The sequence below is a fragment of the Crotalus tigris genome, unplaced genomic scaffold, assembly GCF_016545835.1.
Source record: "Crotalus tigris isolate CLP2741 ecotype Arizona unplaced genomic scaffold, ASM1654583v1 scf7180000017695.2238764, whole genome shotgun sequence".
NCBI lineage: Eukaryota > Metazoa > Chordata > Lepidosauria > Squamata > Viperidae > Crotalus > Crotalus tigris.
In genome coordinates this window covers 1,895,051-1,918,529 of record NW_024096573.1, presented here as the reverse complement: position 1 = coordinate 1,918,529, position 23,479 = coordinate 1,895,051, and the positions used below count along the sequence as shown (strand labels likewise).

Below are 23,479 nucleotides of genomic sequence, written 5' to 3'. Positions count from 1 at the left end.
TCAAATTCAAGAAGTAGCTGGGATTTTACTAATTTTATAAGTTGGCTGTAAGTTTCCTTCTCACTTTCTATTTGTTTAAAAACCTGAGGTGTATTTAGAGTGGCATCAAACTCCTGAAGTCTTCTTTTCTGTTCATGTCTTGCAATGGCCATATCACTTTTTAAAGTTCATTAAAATTTTTGTGTTGATCTGTGATATGTATAGACCTACTGGAAATGAACTATCCAGATTGTCCTCATCAGGAAAAATTCATGTTAATTTATAATTAAAACATAGACTATTTAAGAACTACCAGATTTTTTACCATAGCATTTAGAGTATAAATAAGAAAACAACAACAACAACAACAACAACAAAACCTTAAAAACAGCTCTCCTGGATCTATCCAAAGTCCAAGGAGTAGCCAAACATATCCATTTGGGAAGTCCACAGATATTGGTAGAAGGTTGATAACCTTTTTCCATAGTTGCTCCATAGCAGTTGGTATTTAAGTTAAGTTTTCTATAATTCAGGAGGCAATAAAGAATCCATCAACTCTAAACAGCCATTTGCCTCCATGAAATCCCCCAGTCTAAACTGGTAGCCATTATCACATATAAGGGCAGCAAATTGCATAGTTTTAACTGTACACTATGTCAATTGGTATGTCCGTTTATCACCGCTGAATACAACGCATTTATTTTCAATAAATGATCGGGAAATCTAGCATTGTGAGAGATGGAGTAAAAATATATTATTATCCTTCTATTGGCTAAATACAACTAAGGATATCCAATGTAACCATATTCTTCTTTCTATATATTTGCTGCAAAATCTGAATACCAGCCCTGTCTTGGACCACCTCAGATCTTTGGGTTTTTGGGTCCTTATTCACCTACTTTAGAAGACACCCATTGCTCTCCAATCAACTCCTGCCCTTTACATTCTTTTTCTTCCTCAAATGAAGCAACATAAATTTTACATGGAAAACAATTGTGATAAAACTGCCGTCATAAAAGAACTTAGTCTGTGATCTGCTGCTCTTTTTACATTATATTTTCCCTGGTAACATTGAGGCCTCTATCTTCAAACTTAGTCATCACTTTCAAATGGCTTTGATCTTAACAGGAGCTGGGATTATTCAATACCTCCCCAGTCCCCCCACACCCAGAGACTGTGTCTAGAGTTAAGCCAGAGTGCTAGTTTATAGATGGTCCACCTGACAAGATCAAACACAAGTCCCAACTCTACAGAACTGTGTCTGGTGGTGGTCACAGGCGGTGAAGACTAGCTCATTCTTTCTGATGTAAAAAAATCCCAATAGAATCCCAGAGGCTCACGAACCACCAGCTGCTTCTTTGCTTTGTGGTTTTAAGAATGTGGATGAATTGGGAAACTTGTCACCATGTGGAATCCGTGACACACCTGTTTCTCTTGTCAGCCTCTTTCTGAAAAGGGACTCAAAACGTACAGTCATAAAATTAAGTTGTAACAAGGCATTGTAGAATGTTAGTCTAACATACATGCTCCATATGTCTTACAATGGGAATGTTCTTCTGAGTTACAATTTGTAAACAAGACAACAGCTGTGGAAAGACACTGGCGGCCCCCCATTAATTCTGAGAAAGCCATCAGACAAAACATTAGAGGGTGGTGGTTGTTTTTTTCAACAAACTGAAGATTAACCAGCCATTTGTGTTCTCTGAATCAAAGAGAAAACCTTGATGAGAAACATCACCATAAATCATCAAACAGAAGCAAGAAATATTAGCAGATGCAACTGCCTTTTTGTGTCTGCGGCACCTGATTCACCACATACCTTGACTACAGCAGCACTTGCCTGTCATAACGCTGAGATAATCAAGGGATAAACTGTATGACATATAAAATGAATACTATTCAGCTCCCCCTCCCTTGCTTGCTTTAGCACTACTCTCTTAATCCAGGCTGAAATTCTTGTATACTGTTTGAGAAATCCTCCCCCTTTTATATCTTGCATAGAAAAAAATACCCACACATTTCTTTCTCAGGTATGGCATATTTTTCTTTTACTTCTTCAATGTTAATTACTTTTTTCCCCTTTCATTTCTGGGCCTACACAAGACACATGTGTATGATCTTCCACACAAACAATTTGAGAGAAAAGTTTAAGCTTCCCCATCCACGATCTCAATCACAATCAGAACAACATACTCACGCTTATTTAGAAGGAGCAGAAAAATGGATATACCACCAGCATGCCAGAAGGCTGGTGAAGAGTTCTGGGAATTTTGAGGAAGGCATCCAAATGGATACCTGTCTTTGCCCTAACCTTTGCTTCACATGTCTAAGAGCTAGGATAAATTTGTTCTGTTCCTTTCCCCACATAAGCTAGTAATGGATCATCTTTTTAGGCAGTCAGCAACTTTCACTTCCTTAGGCTTTCCTTCTCATACAGCACCTTCTTTCATCTTTAATGCACTGACACTTGCTCTGGTTTGACACATAAGAAATAACATCTGCACCAACCCTTCTGAGCTAAGTGTCTGACAATGGATAGGTTTTCAAGATCTTGAGAATACGCATGTATGTGGTTTCTCCCCTGAATCTCAAAAGAGATTTCCAGATCCTTATTAAGTCATATGCACACCATGAACGTAAGTATGAATGTAGCTTGGCCTGTGAATGCCAAGATTTGTTTCCCTTTCAACTTATCATTTGCCAAGAATATGCGTGAATATATGCACATTTGGGGTCAGTAAACTCTAACAGCTTCATTAAGAAAACTCTGCTTTCTTTCTGTTCTGAGACTGAAGTGTTCTGCTTAAAATAAATAAGTACCCTGAGATCCCGGCCTAACAACAGAGACATCCATGTACCATGGAATTTTGTTATCACGTGTAACTTTTTTTTTCCATCTTAAATTCACAGCAGAATAGCTAAACTGCACTCGTTTCTAATTCTGGCATCAATAGCAAAAAAAAAAAAAAAAGTGTGTTTTTGGTTAAAGAAACATCATCTAATTTACTAAGTTTAAAAGCTCAAATATGCCTTTTTCAACAAAAAAGGTGCCTTGCTTCTACAGCACAAAATCTGTCTTGCTCAGAATGTCAGTCCCAATAAAATCCATTATTTATTACATACTTGCTATAACAAGTTACTACTCAGTTTGAATTACAGACAATTCAGTGTTGAAACCCTACACCTATTAAGGTTTTCAAGAAAGGATATTAAAAAAGATTTCACACTTACATTAATCACTCTACACTCTCTAAAAAAGTGATGTGGGACATAAAACAATTTGAGAGGTGGAAGTGTCTGCAATTACACTATTGGCCAAGGGTATATTTAGAGGAGAGGGAACTGAAGCTCTCCAAAGTATGAGTGCACAAGTGAACTGTAGATTGTCTGCAAGCTAGAAACATATTCTGAACAGAAATTAGAAATATATTCTAGACATGTAAACACTAATGCATTCATTAACACAGCAAAGATCCCTGAGGAGAACCAAAGGGAACATCTGGATCAATTGTAGGGACTAAGAGAGGAATTCTAGAGGATAAAAAGCGAAGCATCAACCGTTTACTAAACAATAAACAATTGTTCCTAGTGATGCCTGCATTGATAAAGGAAGGTATGTACGCACTGGGTGGACTAGAAACGACATAACACCAGCACCAAGCCTTCTATTGCATGCAAAAGAAACAAAAAGAATGAAAAGGAGAAACAATTTTGATGTCAAGATTCACCATCATCATAGACAGTGCTATAGCACAATTTTGAGGATTTTTTTTTCTCTTTTGAAAACTTAATATGTGTTCCTTTCAGTCTGATAAAGAAAAGAGGAGATATTCTAATTACATGATGATTCAGTGTCCCGGCATGCAGTAATCCCTTCTATAGCTTCTGTTTCTCTTTAGTTAGATGGAAGGAAAACAGATTAGAAAGCATACAGAGATACTATTGTTGAGTACACTTTCTGGACAACTTTGAAAAGCAAACTCTAAAATCTTAGCAAAGACAGACATTCAGGCATGCACTGCACCATCCATGCATGTTAACTTTTTTTGTTTTGTACTTTGCTGCAAAATTAAAATGAAATTCATGTCACAAGATTAGGCCACGACTGAAGCATCACCTTCACCAGTAATTATTTTCACTACCCTGGTGGCAGAAGACAAATATCCTACTGTGTGAGCACCAGAATGAAATTTGGTTAAATGAAAATATTCATGATAACTCAGAAATGGGGAAACAGGGTATGTACTAAGCACTTAGCAAAGGACAGAAAAAATATTTTATGATCTGCAAGAACAAGCTATATTCACATTAGATAACAAGGCTAGAAATGTTACTATCCAAGTGAAATGTAAATTTAGCAAGGCTATAAATGTAACTGAAAGTCCATTCAAGATACAATTAAAAAAATCTAAAAAACAAAACAAAACCCGAGAAAGCATTCTCTCCAGCAGTCTAGATAAGCAGATCTGTTTATCCAGCAGATAAATACAGTTTAACACTAGACAAACAATTAAGCCGAACTACCCAGATTCCCGCCAGCACTAACACTACTGTACATAAAGGAACAAACTCCACACTCACTAGCACTGAAGATGTTACCTACTTAGATATGAAAATCTTCATTTCAAACCATCATACTTAGCGAGCACCAAAGACTCCACAGAAATGTAACCATCACAGAATATAAAGATATTACATATGACATTGAATATTAATATCGCCTTGATTTTGAGGCTAAGCTTTAATAACTTATTTTACTTAAATCTTTTTATTTTAAAAATATATATATCTAACAGAGCTTGCAGAATGGCTTAATAATAAATGTTTTTCCCGAAGTATTGGAAACCTTTGAAATATTATGTCAGTTACCCCTAGCACATACATACTTGTTACTTTTGTAAAAGGATAAATTCCAAAGGCAAAATTGCAATGGCTTGGTTTCCATTAGAAGGAAACATGTTGGAAACTATATTGTGTGAGCTGTCTAGGACAAAGGCCATTCTGGATGTGAGATAGCACATGGTTTTTATTTATAAATTTACTAATAGAACATCAGAAGCCTGCTGTTTCACAACAAATAGTATAGTGGTACTGTATTCAATATGTCTCTAGACTGCATCTAATTCTTTGCCTCCTTCTTTGTATATATATTTTACATACATACAGAGACCTCACTATGAAGATACCTAATCTTTTTTTTTCTTGTTGCCTTTATTTACTCTTAAGGCATCCCCTGATGGTCTTGGACCATTATAAATGTTACCATTCCTTTGTTGACTATTGCTTTAAGAGAAAATCATGGTAATAGTTTTATTCTGTATGTTATGTGTTGGATTAAGACTGGATATATTTCTTTTAGTTTCCGTTAAAATTTAATGAAGCAAGATAATTATCTGCTTACTATATTTCCAATTGCAGTAGTAAGTGAGGACTACCTGTATTACTTCTTGTCCCAAGTTATACCAAGTGTTTATAGACAAAAGTGGAATGGTTGGATGCAACCATGGATGCTGATAAAGCAGGATTTGTGACTGTGTGAAGCATATTACAGTGTACTAGTGTATGAACGAATGGACATGTCATGCACTTCCATATATCCTTGTGTTTGGCAGGACAGAAAAAGCAGTGCAAGGTGATGTCAAAAAAAGTCAGCATGTGTAAATCCCAGATATTTCTTAGAATGCTTGAAGATGATAGAAGCCAAATCACATTTATGTATTATTTGCATTAAATTTATATGCTAATGAAGGCAAATATACAGTATATGTCCCAGGATAATGTTGAGGGATCCAATCTGAGTCGGTCAAATACTATGCATAGAATAGTCCAAAGTACACAAACTTGTGTGAGAGAAGTTCCCTGAGGATGGATTCCAACATGAGTCCGAAAGTTTGTAAGACTAAACCTCTGATCCCGGTGACCCACCCAGATTGGATCCTGCTAAATTTATATAGCCGTCCAACTCATTCACAGTGTCTCCAAGTGTCTTACAGAAGTAAAACCGCCAAATACAAAATCCAATAAACCCACTCCTCCCTGGTAACAACAATCAAACAAATCACCTGATGGGCTCCATATCACTTAGGCCCACTCAAAACCATGTCTTAAGGGCCTTTTGAAAGAATATCAAAGTGGGGCCAATGGGATGATGTTCCACAGAGAAGGAGCCACTATGGGGAAGGCTCTTCTTCCTGATCCCACTTAATAGAAAGGGTCCATATATAATTGGAAAAAGATGATCCTTCAAATAATCAGGACCCGAGCCATGTAGGCTTTAAAAATGATAACAGAACCTCCATAAGCAACATCCATAAGCAAACTGGCAACCAATGGAGTTCCTGCAAGACGGATGACATGTGCTAATCTAGACTTGCACCAAACCATATTGGCCCCTACATTTTGAACCAATTGAAGCTTTGGGATACTTTTCAAGGGCAGGCCCATGTATAATGCAAGGCGGAAGGTGAGTGGAGTGTGGGTGACTTTGAACAGGGCTTGTTGGTCCAGGAAAGAGCATAATCTATGCACAAGCTATAATTATGCAAAGGCCCCCCTGGCCACAGCTGCCACCTGCTCCTCATGTAGGAGTTGTGAGTCCAGAAGAATGCCCAGATTATGTACCAGGTCTGTCTGAAACTGATTGGTGTGCTTTGTACATGTGACCTACACTTGGGTCCAACTTGTTAGATTTCATTTGTGTCACATACTGTAATATGCCACATATTTTAAAATGGAAGATAATTTGGTTGCTAGCAACTTCCTCATACCTCTGATGGAAACATCTTTTCCATTTTATGAATGTAGTTACTGCATCTTTTTTTTTTACTAAAAAAAGGCTTGTCCTACCATATGCTTGGCACTTGAGACTGCATGCTAAATATTCTTCTATAATTTCTAGTCACAAATCATAATAAAGCATTCAGTTTGCTAACAATTCTTACTCTTTCTATCCCTGTCAGCCTGTTGATTTTTTTCAAATTGGGGATGGAAATACAAAATTAGAGATTTCTTCTACATGACATAGTAAATAGTTCACTTAGGCAGTAGCACATTTTCTATAAAATACAGCAATTGCAGCACTAATGGTATATGGGTTTCATTTTGTTTCCATTAAAAGCCTCATTTTGTAGATCTTCTGTAATGCACCATTAATGTCTTCAGGCAGGGAATAATTTTTTTTCTGGAAGTGGCTTTTAGTGAGGAAATCCATAAATTTAGAATTAGTTTTTTAAATATAAATGCAAGTAATTTGTTTACTTTTTAATTGATTTTTGAATGTTTTTGTTTTGTATAGAAGAAGCAAATGAAGTTAAAAACAAGTTTACCAAATAACAATATTTATAGTGTATATCAGGCATTCAGACCTTACATTATCTTTAATAACCTTGTAAAAATATTGTATGAAAGTCAGTACAATAAATCCCTATAAAATGTGTACTCATTTACTTATTCAAGTCAATATTATTACACAGAAAATGGATTTCCACACTGCACTAAAATTAGTTTATCATAGCTTGTTGAATAAGCTATTGATTGAATTTTGCAAATGTAATAAAGCAGGGCTTTTCAACCTTTTCACCCATTGTACCACTTTTAGGATATGGCAACTTCCGTGTACCACCAGTCGCCTAGCAAGGTGTCAAAAACTTGACCAAAAAAAAAAAAAAAAAGGAAAAAAGTGATAAAGTACAGGTAGTCCTCGACTTACAACAGTTTGCTTAGTGACTGTTCGAAGTTACAGTGGCACTGAAAAAAGTGCCTCCCAAGCCACAGCTGAGCAAGACACCTGCCTGCCCATCCAGTGGCGCTCTTCCTCCCGTCCGAGGTTTTCATAGTTGTGAGCATTTCTGTTGAGGATTGGCAGTGGAGGTGGGGTGGAGGGTGTTTGGTTTTTATTCCCCCCGTCTGCTGGGTGGTTGCAGCAGGTTTTAGTCACTTCACATGATCCTGGGACATGTGACCGTCATAAATATGAATCAGTTGCCAAGCATCTGAATGTAAATCACAAGACCCTGGAGATGCTGCAACATTCCAGCTAATTGGCGCTTCTTCTGGGCTCAGCAGAAGCGCCAGGATCAGTGCTGCTTTCCAGCTGATTAGTGCTTCTTCGGGGCTCAGCAGAAGCACCAGGATCAGCGCCGAGCTCCAGCTGGAGCCTGGCGCTGATCCTGGCGCTTCCACTGAGCCCTGACAGCCCTGAAGAAGCACCGATCAGCTGGAAAGTGGCACTAATCGTGGCGCTTCCGCTGAGCCCTGACAGCCCTGCAGCTCCAGCCATCTCTCGCTCAGGCTTATGCGGTGCTGCCATTGGTTCAGCTCATTCCCCTCCCCCGCTACCACTTTTCTAGGATGGTCGCATACCACCTGCCAGGTGCCAATGTAGCACAGGTGGTACCCGTATCACTGGTTGAAAAGCCCTGTAATAAACGATAGTTTACAACCCAGTGTTTTGAGTTCCCTCAAGATCCTAACATTTGTAGAAAACCACAATGATGTAAAAACGATGTATAGAACGATATCATTCTTCCAATGCTACAATTATGTGCTTCCCTCACAATGCAGGATCACAACATTGCATCATACCATGAGTATTTCATTGTGCATGTGTTTTCAGTTGTCTCCCTTGTGGAAAGCTATAGGTACAGAATTTTTTATTGTAGTCAATGACCAGTCCTAGGATATATACAACGAATATTGATTAGTTAAGTGAACAGATTGAACAGATAGCTACATATCTTATATACGTGACATGATTTGGCCATCTTAAAAGAAATGAGTCATTTGAATCTGACAATAAGAGATTTAAATGGAACTGATCAGAGTGACCAGGATAATTAGATATGGAATTAGCAGCTCACATTAAGTTTCAGCATAAAATACATAGTATAGCAAAGCACATTTGATGGGCAAATATGTTTCACCCAATGGGCAGAGTCTAGAATAGAACCGAACAGAATATCTTTGGGGTTCCTCTCTAAAACCCCACTGATAGAAATGTATTAAACCATGCCACGCTTAGGACGCACTTTAACTTAGGAACAGCAATTTTGTTTAAGTATCTACAGGTCTATAGGGGATGGGAGAGCTACCTAAAATACATCTTTGGAGAGGGACATCAAGTATATATTCAAGTGTTTTATGGACTGGTCATTGACCACAATAAAGTTTCTGTTCTGTTGGGTTCCAAATGCAGGCACAGGAAATGATTAAATTTCCATCAACACTCTGATGCAAAATACATGACTTACATATTTGTGTTAGCCATTCGGAGGTAAGTGTGAAAGGTTGGGACTTGTGTTCTGATGTTGCAACACACATTTCATCATTTCTTTTGTCACTGTAGTCACTGAATGTCTAAGCTGGTAAACTATCCTCTGGTTCACAATTTATCCCTAAATATTGGGTACATAGGAAAAGATAGAAAAAGATCATTATCTGAAATTTGTCTCAAAAAGGAAAGGAAAGGAAAGATTTAAAGAATAGTGAAGCCTCTCCATGTCTAAAATCTATGTGTATGCTGAACTGCCTATTTGTTACTAATTCTGGGTGATGCACTTATAGCATGTGAATAGAAGAATGAAGAAATTGCAGTGTTTCTTTCATTTCTATAGAATAGATTTGTCATTAAGGACTTTAGTTCTCATCTGATTTGTGCTAGAAATGAGCCCCAAATGTGCTAGCCAACTGACATTTGTGCAATTATTTATCTGCCAGAATTGGCTAAAAAAAATAAAAGACAAACACAAGAAAGTCTTTCAATATTTAGCACATCTGCTGATTTTATTAGCGTGTGCCCTAGTACAGTGGTGGCGAACCTATGGCACGTGTGCCAGAGGCGCCACTCAGAGCCCTTTCTGTGGGCACGCGCGCCATGCCCCGGAGATGGCAAACGTCCCTCTTCAACCAGCCGTCCGCTAACTCGCCAAGGTTCCACATGGCCGGATGCATCCCAGCACCCATGTGCTCGCTGGCCTTTGTGTGCAGGGGCCGATGGTGTCAGGCAGCAGCTGCCCCGGCCCCTGCCTCACCTTGCCCTGTGACAACGGCACCCCCGCCCTGCCTCATCTTGCCTCGCCTCACCCCACAGGACGAGCCTCCTGCCCACCGCCCCACCTGCCAGAGACCCCCTGGATCTCTCCTAACCCTGCCCAGCCCCCACAGGCATCCCTCCTCACGAGCAACATCAAGGTAATCACACCCACCTTGGCCACACCCACCCAATCTGCCATGACTATCACAGCCACGCCCACCCTGTGGACCACGCCCACCTGGCACCCAGTGATAAATGGGTTTTGGGTTGCAGTTTGGCCACTCGGTCTCTAAAAGGTTCGCTATCACTGCCTTAGCACATAGCATTATTTATCACAAAAGATAATTATCTACCTACCTGCTTGGAAGGTCACCAATTTAATGTTTTACAAGCGTACCTGCTTTTTTTTTTGCTAAAACAGAAAATATGTCATACTATAATTCCTTAGGATAAACTTAACATGCAAAAATACATGACAGAGCTCAGGCAATTCTGGCTCCTGGACATATTTCCATAAAACTAAAAAGGAATATAATCTGAGGCCTGGGCAGATCTTTATTTCTCAAATTTACCTTGTAAAACTCTGAGACTGTGAAACAGACTTCTGAGAAGTGTCTTGGAAGCTGCAAAATCATGCTTGAGTAAATATGTTTAAAATTATTTTCCAGTAGCACAATCCTATTTGAAAGCTGGTTTGCTTTGTGGATTTAGTACCATTGTTTTGCTTTGGTCAGGAAAAAAGTTGCCATAACATTTTCTATTTCTGCATGTGTAGCATTCTTAGCACAGTGTCAATTTGTAATATTAGTATATGCCTGCAGGATACTATTGGCAGAAGGGGAAAGAGAAAAGAGCTGAGGTCGTGTTAGTATAGGACAGAGTTGTGTTTAATCATAAAAAAAATTAAATGGGAAGTTGATATGATTCACAGCCCCATTTTCAATTTTAGTTTTCATTTCAAGAATGCCTTTGGCGCTCATTTGGACCTCTTCCATTTACTTAGAAAATAAAATTTTCATTGCTGTAAGATTGGGAGTTGCTTTTCTCTCCACAAACTGACAAATGTAAGCAACACAGTAAGGGAAAGGACGTGGAGGAAGCAATAGTATCAATTTGTATTTGGATTAATTGGTTCCTTATAATAGTACCCCATCACCACCTTGGCAACAATTTTGTATGACCATTGATGAAATGCTGTGAAAATTCAAAGTATGCTAATTGACCCAAAAGATTTGGTGACCTCTTTATTGCCTTGATTGGTTCAGCATTTCTGCTTAAGAAGCCTGATAGAAATATTTTTCCTTGTCCAGTTGAGAGCTCCTTTGTGCTATCCCAAAACATGAGATGGCACTATTTCTACTCTTCAGTCCCTCCTGCTGCCTTGGAATACTGAGAACACATATGCAACACAGGAGTCATCATATTCTTGCCAAGTGACTAGCAAGAGAAAGCAAAAAACATCATTCATTTAGTGTCCCACTTCTGAGCTACAGCAGTTCCTGGAATGACAAAAATCCCTCTCACTTCACAAAGAATAATTGCTAGTCAACCCTGTTGATTTATGGAATATCCTATGTATTGATGGGGGGGCTGCCATAGGATGACCCAAACCATACAAATTTATTTAATTTTATTTTATTTTAAGATGATTTACTTAAATCATTTTACTGCCATTCTTTACATTACAATAGCATGCATTGCATCATAATATAATTTACATGTTGGTAATTGTTGATCTATGTGCTTATTTACTGTTATACATCATTTTTGAAGGAAACACATAGATAATGATTACTTCATGGATACCAGTCGTAATAGCTTTATATTAGTTCTAGTATCAATATCATACGTTGGAAGAATAAACAGAGGTAGTCATTGCTCTCATGTTTTACTTATGGCTGCTGTGGGATTAGAATTTGGATTATATAGACTGTGGGTGCTTTTTATGTGTCCTAAACAGTTTATAGAAAATAACATTTAGCTGATGGGAAGAGTGTATCAAAGAAAATAAAACAGAAGCCTTGTTTGCAAGTTTACAAATAATAAGAAAACAATAAAGAAAGGACTTAAGATCAGCTTGACAATGCCAGAATGCAGAAAGTAAATATCTTGTCCATCAACCTAACTTTTATGTATCAGCCTTATTGATGTCTTCCTTGCATATTTAAAGTGACAGCTTTTCATAGCAGTTGTCAGTAAGATTAGAGGTATAACTGGTGTTACTATTGAGGATGTGAGAAAATTTGCTTGTTTTTAAAAGTAAAAAATACATGAATTGCACTCCATAAGTTTTCAAAAAGACATTAAACAAACCATCATGCCCCAGTACACTAAGATGTACACTATTCTACACAAGTCATAATGGCTCGGTTCTTTTTATTGCTTAATATAATATAGTGAGGGACATCAGCCATTATATAAAGTGTTCTTCAAATTACTACACATATAATAATATTTAGAAGTTTTGAACCTGCATTGCAATTTTAGGATCTGTTATGAGTCTCCCCCCCACTATACCCAAAACACAGCTTAATTCAAGCTGTTTTTTCAATTATGATTTTTGCATGTGTCTATGACTATATGCTACTAAAACTCTCATGTCTGTAATCTTTAAATGGGCAACCTTTAACAGGTACATCATAGGGTGAAACATTTTGAACCAAGATACCTCAAATGGGCTAACTTACAGAATGTATCCAAAATAAGAGATCCATGACTCATGTGGAATTGAAATTTCATGAATTTTACGAAACATTTTATGACATAAAGCATTTTATGACGTAACACAAAATTCCATAAATTTCTTATAGTCAACTTCTGAGGTTTGACTGGCCTTGTACAGTTCAACATGGGCTACTTTCAAGGTAGATACATCTCTGAATGCCTCCCTGAATTTCTAACAATTCTTCCAGTACATTAGAAGCTCTGCCACTGTTGAAGGTATTGAGGAATCTGGTAAGGAAATATCTCTGAAACAATGATCCAACAAGTCAAAATTGTTGTGGAGAAAATAGGAGAATGAAGGAGTATTATGTATGCTCCCTGCCTTGAGTTATTTATAAAAATAATAAAAGGTGGGATAAAAAATAAGTTGTACTAAATAGGTCCATTCTCAGACTTTCTGAATATTGGATGGGAGAGGGCTTTGCTTAGGTGACCTTTCCTAACCACAGTGTTACCAAAATGATGAAAAGTGCATAATTTAGTTGTAACACAGCGTCTATACTTTTGGACTTAGATTGAAATATATTTGGATTATTTTAACTGTTCGCAATCATTTTCTTTTCCTTTTCTTGCCTGTGACTTTTGCCCTTCTACTTTAGTCACTTCCAATGCATATTTGTAAAGACACCAAGCCAAAATCAAAGGAACTATATTATGGCTGAGTGTGCTGCTTAAATTCAGTTGTTGAATTCAGTGTGGCTGAGTAAAATTATTTGTGCATTATTGCCTCCAAAGTCTTCAGTTTTTGTAATAATTTTTTTGTAATAATTAATCTCTTCTCCTGAGAAACTGATTATACTCTTATACTATCAGTCTTCTTTCAAATGCAAAATTTTCAGTGAAGTTTTTTAAATCACAATCCTTCATTCCAACTAAAAGAAATCCCAAGTTAGTGTAAAGTATTTTTTGCCATTCCTCATACATTGAGCATTTTTGTTTTCCATGAGGTCTAAATTTAGATTCTATGAGATACAGACTTATTTTTTGATGTTTACTATTTAAATTGAACTTTGCCATATTCCCACCAAGCGTACCCACCACCTGTTGTTGTTTGATGGTATGGCAGGCATTTAACAGATCTTTATTTCAGCTTCTATAAATTATTTCTAGAGATATTTAAATGTAGCAGTCTCATTTTGACCTCATTAATTTCCTTGAAATAAGGATAATGGTCTGATCATCTAAAGTTTTCCAAATCACTGATCATTTCTTTTGGCATGTAGGGTTATTCAGAGGAACAGGAAAGTGAGCATGCAGTTCTTTGAGCATTAAAACATGCTTCCTCTTCCATCAAGGAAGTCCCTCTGGTGGGATCAAGTAGAAGGGCCTTTTCTGTGGTGGTTGCCTCCTTGTTGGACATCATCCTTGCAAAGATAAGGCTGGCTCCTGTTCTCTTTCAAAAGGCCCTGAGAAATGATTTTGTCAGCAGGCCTAGGGATCCCAGGCTGATAAAGAACCCATCAAGTGATTTGTCTGAATGCTGGGGGGGGGGGGGTAGAGAAAGCATATTTGGGGTTTTATCTTTCTAAGCAACCCAAAATCACCATGAGTTAGTTGCGTGGCCATATACAGTAAATCTCCTAAATAAATAAATATTATGTGTTCTTTTCCAAAATAAATGCCACCTCTGTTTTGCATTTCCAGAAAATGTAGGCATCTAGAAGTCTCCTTCAGATATTTGCTCTACTGTATCCGCATGTCAATGCAACCAGCAATGGGACTTTCCAAGTTTGACACTTGCAGATCAAGTATCTGATAACTCCTTTGATGAAGCTGTTCTGTATGCTGTCTAGTCATTTATGGATCTAACTGAAATACTTCATCAGAGCTCCTCACATGCCAAGCCTCCTTCATTTCCTTCTTCTAATCCCTTCTTAAATATATTTCCTTTCAAAGCTTTCCAGAGCTCATCTCCTAGCAAACTGCATCTGTCTCTAGTTTGTGATGGATGAACAGACAGGAATTGTCTGCTAAAACTAAGGAAAACTAAAGAAAAGGATCTGCATTCACCCGTATTTTTATAGTGCTACATAAACTGTGTTTTTCTTATTTTCAGATGGCATTTTACCAGGCAGTTAGAAAGACCAACTCCTTAAATGTTAAAGCACCATACACAAAACTTTGTGCAGTTTCTTTCTACCCTCTGCAATTGAAGTGGTAGCTTTATCAGTTGTCTTGCAGATACAGTATGTTCAAAACAAAATGGAATCATGTAAATATTCTACTATCTGCCTCTATATCAGGTTGAAATCCATTTTATTAATATCATTTATCTTAAAGAATGAAACTAATCATATTGGCCCTGCAACGTAAGTAGGTTGCAATTGGTGCAAGTTTGAATACTGCAATATTCAAATTAATAAGAATTGTAAATTGATGCCAGGTTGTGTTTAATATGATCAAAAATTTTGAGGCTAGAATATGTACAACTGAAGCTTATGCATGCACAGGTATGACTAAGGTTTTAGACACTGCTAATCTTTATGTGTGGAAAATGGAGAAAAATAATATTCCATCAGAAGAAAACAGTACAAGTGTAAAAAAAAAAGAGGCTCATAGAACAACATGAGTAGGGTCACAGCAATGCTACAATAGGATGAGATGATAGAATGTCTGAATATACTGCTTGAATGTCTAAATATACAATAACTGCTATTTTGCTTTTATAACAGCACATTTTCCATAGAAATATCACTTCAAATAATGCAAATTCAAATGTGACCATTTAGCGGGATTCATTCACTCTCTTAATTGAGACCTATCTGTGGTATCTTTCTTGCAGTTTCTGTTATTGCAATAATTATATATAGCAGGAGTGTCAAACTGCCGGCCCGCGGGCCAGTTGCATCATAGAGACCGTGCCCACCCCAGCTCCAGCAATGCAAAAAAAGTCACGACATATCACATGACACGGCAAGTTTGACACCCGTGATATATAGGATCTATGGGATCAGGCTAATTCCGATGAGAAAGATCAGTGATAAATCAGTTAGCTAAGTAGAATGTCTGGGTTTCCCAAAAAGTAGTTGGTTCCCTCCATCATGGCTTATACTCCTGTTTATTGTGGAAATCTATTTCTGTTGGAGGCTTGTATGCTTCATGACATTTATTTCTATATAGTAATAATACCTATAATGTATTATTTATTATATTTTCCAAGGAAATACAGCAATCACATTTTTCAGCAATATTTGTATAATGAAACATAGGATTTTTTTTAAAAAAATAAAAATAAAAACTTAATTACAGGTAATCCTCGACTTACAACAGTTCATTTAGTGACTACTCAAAGTTACAACTGTATTGAAAAAAGTGACTTATGACCGTTTTTTACAGTTACGACCTTTGCAGCATTCCCATGGTCATGTAATCAAAATTCAGACGCTTGCCAAGTGTTTCATACTTATGCCCGTTGCATGTGATCCCCTTTTGCAACCTTCTGACAAGCAAAGTCAATGGGGAAACGAGATTCACTTAACAACCAGGTTACTAACTTTTCAACTGCAGTGATTGACTTAACAACTTTGGCAGGAAATATCATAAAATGGGGAAAAACTCATTTAACAAATATCTCACGTAGCAACAGAAATTTTGTGCTCAATTGTGGTCATAAGCTGAGGACTACCTGTACTCACTCCATGTTCCTTTGCATTTTTTTCTCTTTAGTATTGTGCAATGGAACTGTGTTCTCCAGACATAACTCAGCTTCTTTATGTAAAGCAGCAACATCTAGTGGACATAATTTTTAAGCTACCTTGCAGATTGATAATTAAACTGATTTCTCATATATTCTCAGCATCTTTATTTAAATTTATATTTTAAACTAGCATATGAATCTTTGGAGTAAAAAAAAATACAAACAAAAAGAAATCTTACTTCACAGCAAACTGCTTTAACCAAGTCAGATTCCATTAACTCAGATTAGCAGACCTGATCAATGATAGTGCTTTAGAATTCCAGACAGGGATATCACCCTTACTTGGCTATAGAACACGTGGGGCTTCTGTATGCAAAGATAGTAGCATTCCTAAAGTTCTCAAAAATTTGCAACACTGAGAAAATATTTAGCCATTACTTTGACAAAATTAAGGAAAAAAAAAACACACAAGAAAGTGGATCCTCTATGTCACGGGTGTCAGACTCGATTGCGTCACGACGTATCATGACGTATCACAACGTTTTTTGCCTTTGCAGAGCTGGGGTGGGTGTGGCCTGTGTGTGATGCACTTGGCCTGCGGGCCGCCAGTTTGATACCCTGTTCTATGTGGTGCAGCAGTGAATAACACCTGACTCCTTTTTTGTGGTACTTGGAGCACTGTAAAATTAGCGTGGTGATTCCTGAATAATAGCAATATAGTCCTTGACTTATGGCAATTAGGACCAGAATTTCCTATGACCTTGATTACCACAGGTAAGTGAATCCAGCTTCCTCCACTGACATTGTGTGCTGGTTGGGAAGGTCACAAATGGCAACCAGGATCTGCAATGTTGTATATACATGCTGGTTGCCAAGCACCTGAATTTTGATAACCTGACATGGGGATACTGTGATGGTCATGTGAGGACCATAAGACACTTTTTTTCAGTGCTGCTGTCACTTTGGTCACTAAATGACTACCTATTGAAGTGGTGGCGAACCTATGGCACGCATGCCAGAGGCGGCACTCAGAGCCCTCTCTGTGGGCACACGCGCCATGCTCCGAAGATGGCAACCATCCTTCTTCAACCAGCCACCCACTAACTCACCAAGGTCCCACATGGCCAGATGCATCCCAGCACCCATGCGCTCCCTGGCCTCTGTGTGCAGGGGTCGATGGTGTCAGGCAGCAGCCACCCCGGCCTCACCTTGCCCTGTGACAATGGCACCCCTGCCCTGCCTCACCTTGCCTCACCCAGCAGGACGAGCCTCCTGCCAATGTCCCACCTGCCAGAAACCCCCTGGATCTCCCCCAACCCTGCCCAGCCCCCACAGGCGTCCCTCCCCATGAGCAACATCTTGTCCACACCCAACCAATCTGCCATGACCACCACAGCCACGCCCACCCAGTGAGCCATGCCCACCTGGCACCCGGTGATAAATAAGTGGGTTTTGGGTGCAGTTTGGGCACTTGGTCTCTAAAAGGTTCACACTGAATTATAGCATTTCAAGTATTTTGAGACTGGAAATACTGCAACTAAAAACTATAGCCCCCCCCAAATAGGTTTTACATTAAAACAAAATCCTCTTAGCTTAAAAAAAGAGGAAAGAAGTCCAAGATCTATCCAGATATACATGAGCATTTTGTGATGAGATCTCACTCATTTCTGCCAACAAATCTGAAGTGTAACCATGTTAAAATGTTACTGATATTGGATAAAGAAAGGTGTTGGAAGAAATATAAACTTAAATTCACTACCACTGAAAAACCTTTTAGCTCAAATGAATTCCCCTCATTTTTTTTTTAAAAAAAGCCCCTCCGATTGAGATGATTATAAATGTATTACCATGTGTTTTCACAAATTTTTATCATGTTTTAAATTAGGGGCCAAGCTGAATTACGTTTTTAAATTTCTAAATAATGTGATGTTGTATTTATGTTTAAACCATAAATAAACAAGACCCAAATAATTTTGAAAACTCTAAGGAAAGATAAAATGAATTACAAAAGGGAGAAAATAGCTATGTCACAGAGCAGAAATTTTGTATAGCAAGTGATAAATTTATTGGCATTGACTAGAAATACTTTTGTAATTTACCAATAGCCAGAGAAAATACAATCATCACAGAATTCACATTGCATGAGTCAAACTGCATTAAAAATACCTCAGCTTGGCAAATACATTTATGCATTTTTAAGCCAAACAATGTTTTTAATTGAGTAAAAATTGAACAGACTGTTTCAGCAAATGTAACCATATTATTAAAGAGAAACTGAGCTAAATTTATATAGATTGTTGAAGGCTGGTTTGTTAATTGTCAGCACATCTGGATTTACTAACAGATGGTTTCACACAAAAGAAAAACTACATTTAGAAGGTTTTATTAGCTTTCAGTTTAAAGGCAAAATAAGAATCACTCTCATTTTCAGTGTGTGTGTGTGTGTGTGTGTGTGTGTGTGTGTGTGTGTGTGTGTGTGTGTTAAAAAAACTAAAAGAAAAGTCTATTCTGGGCCAAAGAAGATAATGAAACAATCCTGTTCTGGTACCTTTCAGGAAGTAAATAGGAAAAAACAAGTACAGGTTTATTCCTAACAAGACTCCAATTCAAAATGAAGCTATATTACAGAAACTGTGCTGCACAACAGTTTTTCCTGAATTTATAGCTTCTGCTATAAATGTTATCCTTTGTCCAATTTTGGCTTGTGTGCCATTGCAGCTATCACTGGAACCAGAGACTTTATTGATGGTCACTTGTGCTTTTCTCACCTTATAACTGCTGCAGTTGCCTCTACATGGCACTTGCCTTTGAGAACCATTCAGAAACTAGACCTGATTCAAAATGTACCTGCTTGCATACTAACAGGTCAAGTCTAATAATAGCTATGAAATACCAATATTGCAGGAGCTGCCTTGGAAACCAGCATATCTGTATTTGATTAAACTGTGATCTACTGAATGTCATAGTGTGAGAGGGTTCTTTTTTTAAAAAAAAAATATTGGTGATATATTTATTGCAAAGGTGGCAAAGGACACAATAACACATGCTACTGGGCATTATGTTTTTTACTAGTTATTTGTATTAAGTATTTACAACAGCGTTAAGCAAGTTCTGATGTCAGGTTTCCTCCCAGGTCTCCCTCCCAGTGACCCCTAGCCAGTGGTGGGATTCAAATATGTGAACAATTGGTTCTCTGTGTGGATGCCGCTTCCAGAAGTCCATTCTGGGCCTGGGCAAAAAAAGTTAGCTACTGGTTCTGCCAAAGTGGTGCGAATCAGTTGAATCCCATCACTGATCCTACCTCTCTCTCTTCTGCTTCCTCCTTTCTCTATATCTCCCTCCCGTTTCTGGCTTGATGTGTGTATGTAAAAAATAAAGGACTGGACTTTACATAATGTGTTCAATGTGGTTTAAATATTCTCATCTCAACCAAAACATCTATTATTTCTCCATTGGAGGATGAATCTCTCTCAGGGTCTTCTGCCCAGATTTTCCCTAGGAACCAAGGTGTCTCTACTGACAACCAATTCCCTCTGCTCCCTCCAGGATTTTAGATGTAGTTGACACCTGCAGCCAGCCAAGTCCCTCCTTCCCATTCTTGGGTCTTGTGTGGAGCTTTCATACCACTGGGTCTTTACTTCTTCTTCCAAGAAAGACCCCTGGAGTGTTCTTCTCAACAAACAAATGCTCAGCACACTTCATTTTTCTGTCCAATGTCTCTCTTTCCAGCTATTCTGTTTACTCCAATTACTGTCTTTTATCTCCATTCTCTTCACTTTACTTTGTACAATAACTTAAAAGGTAGATGTCCCCCCTCCAGGGCTCTAGTCTCCAACACCTGTGAACTTTGCTATATGGGACACCTGTCACATAATCTCCCCATACCAGCCATGGCTAGCAGCCAGGTCAGCTCATCGGTCTCTTGATAGAGCAGCTGCCCTTCAAAGCCAGAACTAAGGATTGATTTTTTTTCTCCTTTTACTCAGTCAGCAGCAACAGCCATGCCAAGCCACTCAAATCCATAGATCACATTAACAAAGAAAGCAGCTGTTCTAATTGTCTTTTCATGCATTTAGGGTCTTACACTGCATTGTAAAATCAGAGCTTAAAATATTTCAAGTGAATGTTTTATTAAAGGTCTAAAGTTCCCTTTAAAGGGATTTTAAAATAATACTTTAATACTCTTTTAAAAGTACTCTATTTTTATTCAAATTGCTGAATTCTATTTTGCCTGCTATAAATTTTAATGCTATAATAGTATATCTAAGCCAGAATAGTTTAACAAAAACATAACATCTAATACTTGATTTCACAGAAAATCGAATTGTATTACACAACATTGTAAAAAAAAGATATACTGACAATAGTTGATTGGGAACATGAAAAATATGCAGCAATGATGAAACTAACAGAGTATATACAGAAGCTTCTCTAAATTTAATCAAGAATGGCCTCCATATATACTATATAGAACACAGCAAGGCAAATTAAATGTTTATATTTTATATTATATAGTTTCTAAAGCTTATGTTAATAAATGCTGTAAACTGATTGAAATAAAAAGAAGGGGTTGGAAATTACTTATTGTTTCCTTATCTTTTCCTTATTTTTAGTATTTACAAATAGAGGGAATTCAACATTAAATTCGAAGATTTATGGCTGTAGGTAGGTAACCAAAAACACTGTGTTCATAAAACATACTAAGCAAACAAAGTACATTATGACTTAGCATGCTGTGTGAACTCAATCAATTGTTTATCTAAAATACCAGGACCACTTAGGTAGCAGCATCTAGCAATCTTGGATCAAAATCAGACCTGATTAGCCTGGGACTAGGTAGTATAGAAGATCATTAGCGAATATCCTCGCCGTAAGTTAGACATGTAAACAGGCACACACAAAAAACTTTAGAAGGTAGCAGTGGTGAAGGCTTCTATAATGTTGCCAAGAAAACTATATGCCCATGTAATCACCCACTAGGAGCTAAGCACAACACAAAGAAACCAATACGTTCACATTTATAGCGTAGTTAAACTACAGCTTAACAACATTGTATTAACCCAGTATTCCTGTTTATTAACCGTGGCTTTTATCTGTCATTGAGTCAAGCCATCCATAACTTAGTCAATAAACTAATATTAAACTAACCATTATGAAAATACTAACATTACTCCAATTCTCCGCTTACCATTACGAATATTTTTCCTACTAGCCATGGGGCTATTTATCTTTTGGTCGAGAGGAAGTCCCAACAAAACCACATATTCGCAGCGCAAACTGGGAGACATTTTAGACCAATAGGCGCTGCCTATTGGCTTTCTGAGGAGGAGCTTCCGGGGTCACGATTAAGTGGTAGCGGTTTCCTTCTGGTCGGCCAAAAGGGCATATAAGGAAGTCCCGTCCGGGCCGCAACCATTATCGTCGCCGACTTCAGGAAGCGGTGTTGGAAGGAAGAGCTGTAAACAAACACTGTGGCCCGGCGAGACAGGGCGGCTAAGCGGGACAAGACGGGTCGGAGACATCATTAGGAGAAACGAACAGCCTGCGCAACAAAAATTTTGCTCGTGGCCGACTGACTTGTTTCTCTCGGGTAGGTACAGGGACATTGAACTGGACGAGAAACCCCGGGAGAATAGATTATCCCTGTGATCTAGATCATTATAAAAGATGTCCCACAGACCTTAAAGGAAAATGAAGTACCATCATTTTACCATGTTATTTATATCTATACATCTTGTGTATGCCTATGAATCTAAAACACAGTATTTCAGATAAGATTCAATCTTACGCTAAAACATTAGTTGCCTCTAATTGTTATAATTTAAATATTTCTGGCTTGTTAGCATCTTTAAATTTTGATTTTTGTGTATATATCACTGTAAATATATACTCCCCACTGAAAAGGAGCGAAATATGTTAAGTGAGCATGTTCTGTCTTGTGTCTGTATCAGAAGAATTCTGTAATTATAAAATGTAGATGAGGTGGTTTTCCATTCATTTATGATATAAAAAAATTATATGAACTGTTTTAGTGGCTGCAACTTGTAATTATGCAGAATGCTTCAAAATTATCCATTCCTTATACTAATTGAGTGATTATATGCCACTAAATTAGTGTTCTTAGTGGTTACATTGATAGACTTTCTGCAGAAAAAACAAACACCCTGAAATTAATTTGTGTCTTCCTCCTCCTCCTCCTCCTCCTCCTTTTTTTTGCATTTGATATGTCCTATTGATATTTGAGTTCATACACTTCCCTTAAAGAATATGCACCTTTAATTACTGTAATCTCTCTTTCAGGACTATTACATAATCTGATGCAGTTCTCCCCTGGATATGGATCACATCCTCAAAACTACAAAGCTCCCTCAGGAAACTTCTCACAAGTGCCCAGTAAAGCAATTCCTTCACAGTTGGGAAACCATTATGGTGCAGATTATTATTCTGCCCAATGCTCTGTTCCAGCACAAAATGCTAATGTCTTTTCTGTGACACCGAAGATGTTAAACTCGCAGGGATCACAACACTTGTACAATAGAGCACCTCATAATGCAGAACCACCAGGACCTATCCAAGGAACAATACTTCCTGCATCCCAGATGCATACCAGCATTTCACAGTCATATTCTTCATTTACTTGTCCCTACAACAATTCCGTCTTGTATTCTGCCAGCTCTTCTGTTCCATCTCAGGGATTTGTTGCTTCCTCTAGTCATTATCCCATGCCTCCTGTGTCTAGTGTTGCATACCCTAATATTGTATATCCTCCCATGTCTACTGATAATCCATATGGGCAGATGCCTAGTTCCCAGCCTGTGATGGCACATGGGCATCTGAATGCAGCAGGTGCTTATTCTAATCAAACTAGAGCCCCACCTATAGAACAACCCAGAGTTCCTTTGGGCTACACTTCTGCATCATGGAGTGCTCCAGAGCTCCATTTGGCTCAGGGGAATCATGGCAACTTTACAGGATCTCTTCCTGAAGCAAACAACAGAATGAGTACAGGTATTGCACAAAGAAATTATATGTGACAGAGAATGCAAATACGCTTAAAATGAATTGACTGTTGTACATAAAGTGTGCAAGCTAAGGAAGCTAAATGTTTT

The 23,479-nt window shown here is 37.9% G+C and overlaps 2 protein-coding genes across 6 annotated transcripts in view; one reads left to right on the top strand and one right to left on the bottom strand.

The window, feature by feature from the left end:
* LOC120305928 (collagen alpha-1(XXV) chain-like) overlaps positions 1-21,627 on the bottom strand; it is a 310,346-nt gene extending 288,719 nt beyond the window's left edge. For all 4 annotated transcript variants that reach the window (XM_039338369.1, XM_039338367.1, XM_039338371.1 and 1 more), the window contains exon 1: positions 21,559-21,627. The gene's annotated coding sequence lies outside the window, so the exon portion shown is untranslated. The remainder of the gene's footprint in view (positions 1-21,558) is intronic.
* A 171-nt stretch (positions 21,628-21,798) lies between these two features.
* Positions 21,799-23,479, top strand: part of SEC24B (SEC24 homolog B, COPII coat complex component) — a 34,515-nt gene continuing 32,834 nt past the window's right edge. Inside the window, exons 1-2 of one of the 2 annotated variants that reach the window (XM_039338363.1) lie at positions 21,799-21,960; positions 22,671-23,378. In XM_039338363.1, the coding sequence (XP_039194297.1) occupies positions 22,688-23,378 (691 nt within the window). In that variant the 5' untranslated portion in view covers positions 21,799-21,960; positions 22,671-22,687. The remainder of the gene's footprint in view (positions 21,961-22,670; positions 23,379-23,479) is intronic. The other variant, XM_039338364.1, reaches the window with a different exon arrangement.